The sequence below is a fragment of the Punctularia strigosozonata genome (assembly GCF_000264995.1).
Source record: "Punctularia strigosozonata HHB-11173 SS5 unplaced genomic scaffold PUNSTscaffold_14, whole genome shotgun sequence".
NCBI lineage: Eukaryota > Fungi > Basidiomycota > Agaricomycetes > Corticiales > Punctulariaceae > Punctularia > Punctularia strigosozonata.
The window spans coordinates 624,575-632,973 of NW_006767446.1; the positions used below are offsets into that span (position 1 = coordinate 624,575).

An 8,399-nucleotide genomic window follows, 5' to 3' on the forward strand; every position below is an offset into this window, starting at 1 on the left:
CATCGGGCATTTCCACCGAAGAGCTGCCCTCGCTGGAGAAGCCCAGAGAAGTCGCCGGTGCCTTCCGAAGCCTCGACATCGATGTCTCCTCACTCCGACCCCCATCATATCTCAGAGCCAGCTTGCCTGACGAAGTCTCCGCGGGACCCCCTGAAGGACCTGAGGACCTGTCTGAGCCGTCAAATTCCTCCGTGTTTCTGTCGCCGACTCGCAGGCGCCCTTATCGGACTCTTCTTCAATCAAAGACTCTACAACCGTCTGTTGACCCTGAAATCCTTACGCCTACGTCCCAATCTCAAGTCGATCCAGCAGATACGTCCACTCAAGCATCGGCTCTCATCTCGGCACTGCACTACACTGCAGCCATTAACGAAGATGTCCTGTCTCCCTGACCGGTGGATTCGGACGTCTCTGTCATGTCATCTCCCTCGTCCGATGTCGCAGGCGACGATTCTCGGTAGTGATCGAGCACGTCGAGGTGCCTCCCGCGGATGACGTGAACAACAATCATTCGGGATGATGAGTCGGATGGTTGGTCGGATGTGGAGGTTCGGTTATGAGCCCCAGTCATTCATTACGAGCATACACGAACGGGGTCTCTGTCGTGCCAACGACGCGTATCGGTGCGTCTTCAAATCCCTATATGTACATACGATTCCCATCTGAAAGGCTCAGGCTGCGCGATCCGCAGTTTCGTGATGGCCTCGTCGAGGGCGTACGCGATATCGTCGGGGTCGATGTGATCTGATTCGCTGCTGAATATGTTCTGATATATAGACCGAGCTATCTCCGGCCCGTCTGCATCCGTCATCGACCTGTGAAATATAACGGTGAGTAGGTATGAAAGAGCCGAGACACCCCAAACCGAAACAAACCAGAGCGTAGCGACGATATTTTTGAAGCCTGCGAAAAACATAGCAGCAGCGAGGTGGACTACCTGATCAGGCTGTTTCTGGATGGGCGTGTCGGTGAGTCGCACCATCGTGATGATAAGCGGTGTCGGCGCTCACAAAGTCCCCTTGGGCTGTTTCGCAGGCGCTCAAGAATGCCATAAACGCGGGCGGGAGCGGTACAAGCATGAGTCGTTCGATCGTCAATTTCTCATCACGCAGAATGGATCCGCTGTTCAGTGGGATCTCCAGATCTTTGTGGCCGTTGAACGTCGTGGAAAACCTCGTCTTCGGAGAGGAGTACATGCCAAGGACGGAGTCCAGATCAACCGGCATCGCTCATCGTAGGCTTGTACTCACGGCCTCCTCCGTTGTACATTTCGAACCAATGACATATATTGGCGCATGTTCAGATCCCTAGGTGTATATACGGTGCCCATCGGAGCGGCTCAGGCTGGACGGTTCGCAGTTTCGTGACGGCCTCGTCGAGGGCGTACGCGATATCATCGGGGTCGATGTGATTCAATTTGCTGCTAAATATCTTCTGGTATACAGATCGAGCTATCTCTGGCCCGTCCGCGTCCGCCATGGACCTTTGCAGTCGGTTGTAAGTCGATACCATAGAAGTGCGAAGCTGCAAACCGGGACTGACCAGAGCGTAGCGATGACGCTTTTGAATCCCGCGAAGAACATGGCGGCCGCGAGATGGACCACCTGATCAGGCTGATTCTGCATGGGCACGTTGTTCAGTGGCACCGTGATTTCGACTGGTATTGGTACTCACGAAGTCACCTTTGGCTGTTTCGCAAGCACTCAAGAATGCCATGAACGCGCGAGGGAGGGGTACATGCATCAGTCGTTCGATCGTGAGCTCCTCGTCACGCAGAATGAATCCGCTCTGCAACGGATTCTCCAGATCTTGATGGCCATGGCACGCGAGGTGCAGGATATTCGTCTGTGGAAGCAGCTTTAGCAGCGTCTCTGCCGTGATCCCGTTTCCGCCCTCAATGCAAGCGTCGTCTGCGGGAGGCAGCTCTATTATGGCCCCGCTTGGTAAGACCGCCCGGATCGCTCTCGCTTCTTCGCGAGTGTTGATGAGGTCGCTCCACTGCGATATGCTAGACCGAGGCGTTGCAGCGACGAGCGCTTGCATGTCGTCCTTGAGGATGGGCGAATACGCGTTTCTGGCAGCAAGAAGGGACCCGAGGGTCGGTATGTAGGAGGAGACGACGTAATCTGAGCACCGCTCTCCGCCAGCACCGGCTGCATGGATCGGTAAGTGAGCAAAGTTTCCAGTGGGGCACCACCATATGCGAGGACGGTTTCGACCTTCGGAGGGCTAGAAGCAACTGGTGAGCCTTATGCCACGATAATGTAGAGGGTTGTCTCATACTTCGAGCCCTAGCGCCTTGATCACCGGTCTCACCACCTCAATCCATAATTGGCGCAAGATCTCCTCGGCACCCGCTCTTCGAGTCTTCGTGATTTTCGATTTTTCCATCTTTCTGCAGTCGCGCATCTCCGCCCTAGCCTCCACGATGATCGATCGCCACTCCGTGCCGGAATGTGCGAGCCAAGTATCAGGGAGATGTTCGATAGGAATGCTTACACAGTCGCCCCTCTGCTTGAGAAGGATAGCGTGGCAACCCAGCGCACTGGAAACCAACACTACGACCGGTCCTCTCTCGGAGGCTTTTCTCAGCGTCGTAAACTCGTCGTGCAGCAGGAATCTGTCCAGTCCAGGTAGTTTGCGGACCTGGTTGAGCAGCACGTTGAATTCTTCGATCTGACCTCTTCTCCGTGCGATCTCCGCTTCGACGGCACCCAAGTTCTCGCCCGTAGAAGATTTGTCGTGTACTTTTCCCAGCTGTCGGGCGAGGATCGACAACCGGTCTCTGAGCTCCTTGGGCGCTGCCTCGAATGGAGAGCGCAAGCGTAGTGCATGGGTCCAGAAGACCGCACGGCCCTGCTCAAGGATTTCCAGTGCTTTCTGAGATGAGCCGATGATGAGCGCGTGAGATGCGCCGGTGAGAGCGATGCTCTGGCCGATAGCCAACGACTGGAGCCGGGTATGAAGATGAAGATCAAAGAAGGCCACTCGGGGCAGAAGTCCCACCACAAGAGCAAAGATATCCAGCAGTTGGCGATGTGCTGCGGCCTCAGCGGAGACGATATCCTGATATTGCGACACCGCGATATCAAGTATGCGTCGTGCTCCTTCAATCCGAGAACGAACGTCCCGGTGTTCGTCTGATAGAGCATCGGCTAACTGCGAGAGTGCAGCCTGGATACTCCGATAAGATGTTCCTAGCTCCATGTGGAGTTCTGCGGCATCTACGAGGCATTGAAACCTCTCGGGACGGCCAGGGTGCAGGGTATCCAACAAGCCAGTGATAATCTCCAAGGCATCGTTCGCGTCTTTGTCGCTGCGATTGAAGCGAAATCTGACGATATGACAGTCGGCGAGGGTGCTCAGAAGTTTAGGGCCCTCTGTTCGCTGAAGCATCACTTCCTTGATACGTGCTAACTCCGAGATGGATCGGTCGATGTCCGCGATATTCCCTTGATGTCTCCCGCGGCGTAACAGAGCTTTTGACAGCTCGAGGATAACATCGCCGCGTTCGGCATGATCGGAAGCCATCGTATCCAGGACGGTGTTGCCGAGGGTAATCGCTTCTTCCAAAGCCTCGAATGAGCCCCGAGCGTCAAATAACATGCAAAGACGGGAGACAGCTTGAGCAGAAATCTCCGGATAGAACACATGTGAGGTCGCACTGCTCGCCAGGGCCCTACGATCCCATTTGATGGCTTCATCGAGATCAGAGATCCGCCTTGTCTCGTTGAAGCGGAGCATCAGTGAATGCGCCAGATCGCGAGCGGGAACGGATCGATGAGCGTGGGTAGTTGGCATTGAATCGATTGAAGAACGCCCGAGTTGAATAGATTCTTCGAGACAACTTATCTCTCCAGTCCAGTTGTACTGCAAATACAATTTGAGCGCCAAGCTGTTCACGTACATCCAATAGACTGTGTGGTTGGGAGGGAATTGTTGCAACGCTTCCCGGTTCAGAGTGACTGACTTTTCGAGGTCGCGCCCATCGGATGGAGCGAGCTGATGGCGAAAGTCGAGAAGAGCTGCTACCACACGGAGGGTATCAACGCGCCCCAGTCCAGCACCGGAGACTTCTTTGAGAGTGTTCAGTCCAAGTTCGATCGCTTTGTTGAGCTCATTGATAGAGCCAGAGCGCAAAGTCTTCAGATATAGGGTCCAGAGCATCCCAGTTACTGTCCTGCATCGATCAATGTGCATCTTTGGACATAAGTGCACGGCCTGCGCGTAAACATCAAGGCATTCATCCAAATCTTCTGGTCTTCCGAAATATTTGTATCGGTCGAGTAGATACACCCCTAGGAATCGCAGGTGTCGATGTTGATCGTAACAATGAGATGGAGGCAGGTCAACCAAGGCCTGTCGCTGGATGTCGACTGCTTCGTTGATCAAAGTACGAGGCCCGTTTTCGCTGGATAACCTCCCCAGAATCCATGCCAGATTAAGGCGAACAGTTGCTGCCAAGTAGGTTCCCGTTGCGCAGAGTGAGATGGCTTCTCTGCAGAGCGACTCTGCAACGATCCGATCTTCTTTCCGGGAAACGTCGTCTGCGTTGCGATCTAATATTCTGGCGAAGAGCCCCAGTACTGTAAGGCAACGTATCCCAGCTGTGCGGCACATAGACAGGGCTTCTTGCCCATATCTTACCGCAAGCTCCAGATCGCATTGCTCGTAATTGTGCCTATAGCGATCCCTGTATATATCAGCCAGCCTAATGAGAATGTGATGTAGCTTCGGACCGGCATCAAGCGGGATGCGCGGCTCCGGATTTGGGATCGAAGAGTTGAAGGAAATTGGTTCCTTCGTCTCCGATAGGAGCGCCTCGTATTGCTCGATGCACTGCTGTGCGGCGTCGAGATCGCTATTCTGGCAGAATTTCTGGTGAAGCTGGAGTGCTAGATCGCAGCGCTCATTCGTATCAGATGGCACGGCTGCTGCGAGGTGTAGTTAAATAACATTCAAAGCAACAGAGAAAAACAGACTTACTTGCGCACTCGCAGATCTCCTGGTCGCAATAGATGTTGCTATCGTCTTGTCTATGAATGGATGTGTCTGCTGTGACTACTTCTGTGCGTGGTCAAGGAACGAGTGAATATGACCGCCAGTCGAGTACCACGGCAGAAAAAAGGGGATAGACATACCAGTTGTCGTGACCGCCTCGCCTGTATCTTGCATGTCCGTTTGCCTTGCTCATTGTATCGGCAGATCCGCTTATATAGACGTTTCTACCGCGATGCGCGATAAACATAGGACCGCGCTGGCAGAAAAATAGATCCAAACAGAATTCCCAGATGTCTGACGGTTGACGAGGCGTAAGGCCGATCGCAGTTGAGCGCCTTGTCCACCTTGGAAGAATCATGGAGGACTCCACGGAGCCCCATATTTCAGACTTTCCACACCGCGCCGCAGGCCAACAGAATGTGATGATTGAACTATGTCGGATAAAACACCCATCATACACCGCTGTGCTTTCGGTAATTCGAACGCATCCATAGACTGCTCGAGCGCCTGATCAGCTGAGAGATAGCAAAAAGGAATAAGGCAAGCTATATTTGGATTACCCGGTGAGGCGACCGGAATACCCGATCAGACCGAGCTGTTCACCGCGGTGCAATAGATATGAATACTCCTTGATTGCGACGGTGGCACGGTGCGATGCATGCAGTACTGCCGCATACTGAGATAGATGCAGAAGCACGCGCGCTCGATGAAGGAGCTCCGCCTGATCGTGCCCTTGAACCCGTAAGCGCAGCACGCAATGAATGCTGGGCGCGTCCGCCGGCACCTCAGCATCACCTTGGGCAGCGACGTCGCTGATGAGCTGTGGGGCTCGCGCTCAACGCGCAGATCCATGAATCCAGTTTGAACGAAAACTGATCTGGTTTGGGCGCGATGAGATGAGCATGAACGCGTAGCCTGAGCCAAGGGCGCTGCCAAATCGGGGGGTCCCATGGGCCACGGGCGAGCTGGTAAGTGTTACAGGTTCCTCGTCTGATGATGAAACGTCTGAAATCGTGCTTCGGCGGGGCGCCCGTCAGTATTTCTCAACATTGCGTTGCTGACGGCGTCCGCGGCAGCAACGGCGGAAATCCTGGATACGAGACTGCCAAGCATCATGATGAAGAAGATCAAGGCGATCAAGGCCACAAGAGGATCAAACCGTATTCGAAGACCGTACATCAAGTCGAAGTGCGCAGGAGATGGAGAAGATGCACTTTGTCGCGGACAGGCAACATTGGGCGCCGGATGCATCTACGAGCAGGTCGCGGGCTCGAGGCCGCTTATAAATGTCCCGACTGAGTAGAATTGGAGGAGATGACACGTCAAAAAGGACGGGGGCCCCCTTCGCACAACTTTTCGTCCGGACCCTCCCCCCCAGAACCGACAGAATTGATGCTGGGCTTCTAACGCGCGTTATGTGGTTGAAATAGTCCAGGTGATAATCAAATGCCTGCATTGCATATAGCAGCGGACGACGACGGCCGGTGGGGTCTTCGACGAGTTCCAGATCTTCGAGACGCAGTGCTTTCACCGCAGTTATATTCGCTTTCGATTATACAAACATTAGATTGGCGCGAAGGCAAGAACTTTCTGAACGGGTTTCAATGTTGCATCTCGCCCTCTAGCGAGTTAAGGCTGACGATTATTATCAGGAATTTGGCTCTGACCAGCGAAGGTAACGAGCTCACAAGGCAATACCCTTCGCGCGGTAATCATCATCCTCGACGTAGCTTCCCTTGCGCTTGAACACCACGTTCTTCTTCTGATGGCGATAGCTTGGCCATTGTGGAGCTCCCTTGACGCCGCTACGATTGGGGTCCAGATTGTAGACGAAGGATATCCTGAGATCACAGACACACATCAATCAATCGAGAGTGACACCGATGTCGCGCCCTCTGGCGCACCAGTAGCTGGTCATGAGCTTCGCGAGTTCGGCATCGCCGGGGCGGGTAGAGAGCGGGTTCTGCGTCGGGAGCGGGTTGCTGAACACGAATGCGACTTCCTGGAAATGCGTTACACCGTACTCGACCGTCGAGTTGTCGGGCGCCTGCGCAAAGTGGTACGAGTAGACGTCATGCGATGATGCGACACTCTCCGCCAACAGTCGGCGCTGCAAGTACTAGTGTTAGCATCTACAAACGAGATGAAGAATCGAGATTGCGGACCCCAGCGTGCATGTAAATATCACCCCAGATGCTCAGCGCCCGCTTGTCTTGCGTCCCGGTGGAAAGTATACCGTCGCCCGTGTTGTACGGGCATCCGATCGACGGGTCGTCGGGGTAATATTCGAGGATCTTGCTGATGCTATCGTTGCTCAGGTGTGCGTACTGCGTTGCCAGTGCCTCCGCGATGGACGTCTCGTTGTTCAGCCCCCGAGGTCCGAAGGTCGCGCCTTCGTCGAGGTTGACTGGCGAGAAGTGGATCAGCTTCCGGAACAGGTCCTCTGTGAATACCCCTCCGGCTCACCTCCAAGCAACAAAGGCACCTTGATAAATTTGCCCCGCTTCAACGTCGCCGTCACGCTGCCCTTGATGAACGTGCCGTCCACAACCGGGCCCCACGCGAGCGTGTCCGTCCCGTTCGTAGCGTTCACGAACGCTTCCAATGGCGCGCTCCTGAGGCATGCCAGAACGTCCGTGGCGTTGCCGCATCCCGCACCGGCGGCGGCGGCGTCGAATTGGGGTTGGTAGTCCGCCGGCGTGAGGTAGTTCCACGTCGAGGGCGAGCCGGATTCGAGTATGCCGGCGCGGAAGAGGTGAGTGGAGGTCTGGCCGTAGGCGAGGAGTTGAAGGGAGATGCTGATGGCGCCCGCGCTGGTGTTACCGTCAGCGCTGCGCCGGGAGCGAAGACGAAAGAGCAGGATACAGACCTCTCGCCCATGATGGTAACCTTGGACGGGTCGCCGCCGAAGGCGTGAATATTTTCGTGAATCCACCTCAGAGCGAGATACTGCGGGAGAACATAAATGAGCACCTTCGGTACGGATCAACAGACGTGTTTTTTTACCTGGTCGAGAAGACCAAAGTTGCCTACGCCCTCTGCGGCAAGCTCCTTTGACCACATGAATTCGAAGGCAGTAACACGATAATTGAAGCTCGCAAAGACCTAGAATGCCATCGTCATTCTCACGACACGAGGAACGATGTTAGGTACGTACGATGGGCTGGCCCATCTCCACGCTGCGTTGCACGATCCATGTAGCATTGTAACGATGATCCGCGCTTCCACCCATACTGAACCCTCCTCCGCTGGTGAGCTTTGGATTAGCCGGCCGAAGGGCGCATATATGCAGGCGAACTCACTAGATCCAGACCATCACTGGGAGGTTGCTGCCTTCTTTAACGCCCTGAGGACGCACGACGTTCATCGTCAGACAAGCCTCGCTGAGTTCATACCCC

The 8,399-nt window shown here is 54.7% G+C and overlaps 3 protein-coding genes across 3 annotated transcripts in view; all 3 read right to left on the bottom strand.

Annotated features, from left to right (window-relative positions):
• Nucleotides 1-631: 631 nt before the first annotated feature.
• PUNSTDRAFT_137922 (uncharacterized protein) lies at nucleotides 632-1,226 on the bottom strand (the record flags this gene model as incomplete). Its single annotated transcript, XM_007387580.1, has 3 exons — nucleotides 632-815; nucleotides 876-952; nucleotides 1,011-1,226. The coding sequence occupies 3 exons, from the start codon at nucleotides 1,224-1,226 to the stop codon at nucleotides 632-634; spliced, it is 477 nt and encodes a 158-aa protein (XP_007387642.1).
• A 73-nt stretch (nucleotides 1,227-1,299) lies between these two features.
• PUNSTDRAFT_137923 (uncharacterized protein) lies at nucleotides 1,300-4,167 on the bottom strand (the record flags this gene model as incomplete). The annotated part of the gene is made up of 4 exons (XM_007387581.1): nucleotides 1,300-1,483; nucleotides 1,543-1,619; nucleotides 1,675-2,229; nucleotides 2,284-4,167. 4 exons carry the CDS (start codon nucleotides 4,165-4,167, stop codon nucleotides 1,300-1,302), a joined length of 2,700 nt encoding a protein of 899 aa, XP_007387643.1.
• Nucleotides 4,168-6,421: 2,254 nt separating this feature from the next.
• The window catches only part of PUNSTDRAFT_92107 (alpha/beta-hydrolase), a 2,845-nt gene continuing 867 nt past the window's right edge, over nucleotides 6,422-8,399 (bottom strand). The window contains exons 4-9 of the mRNA XM_007387582.1: nucleotides 7,871-7,953; nucleotides 7,468-7,814; nucleotides 7,167-7,408; nucleotides 6,906-7,111; nucleotides 6,690-6,842; nucleotides 6,422-6,636 (exon numbers count right to left, since the gene is read on the bottom strand). Of these exons, the coding sequence (XP_007387644.1) occupies nucleotides 6,603-6,636; nucleotides 6,690-6,842; nucleotides 6,906-7,111; nucleotides 7,167-7,408; nucleotides 7,468-7,814; nucleotides 7,871-7,953 (1,065 nt within the window). The 3' untranslated portion in view covers nucleotides 6,422-6,602. The remainder of the gene's footprint in view (nucleotides 6,637-6,689; nucleotides 6,843-6,905; nucleotides 7,112-7,166; nucleotides 7,409-7,467; nucleotides 7,815-7,870; nucleotides 7,954-8,399) is intronic.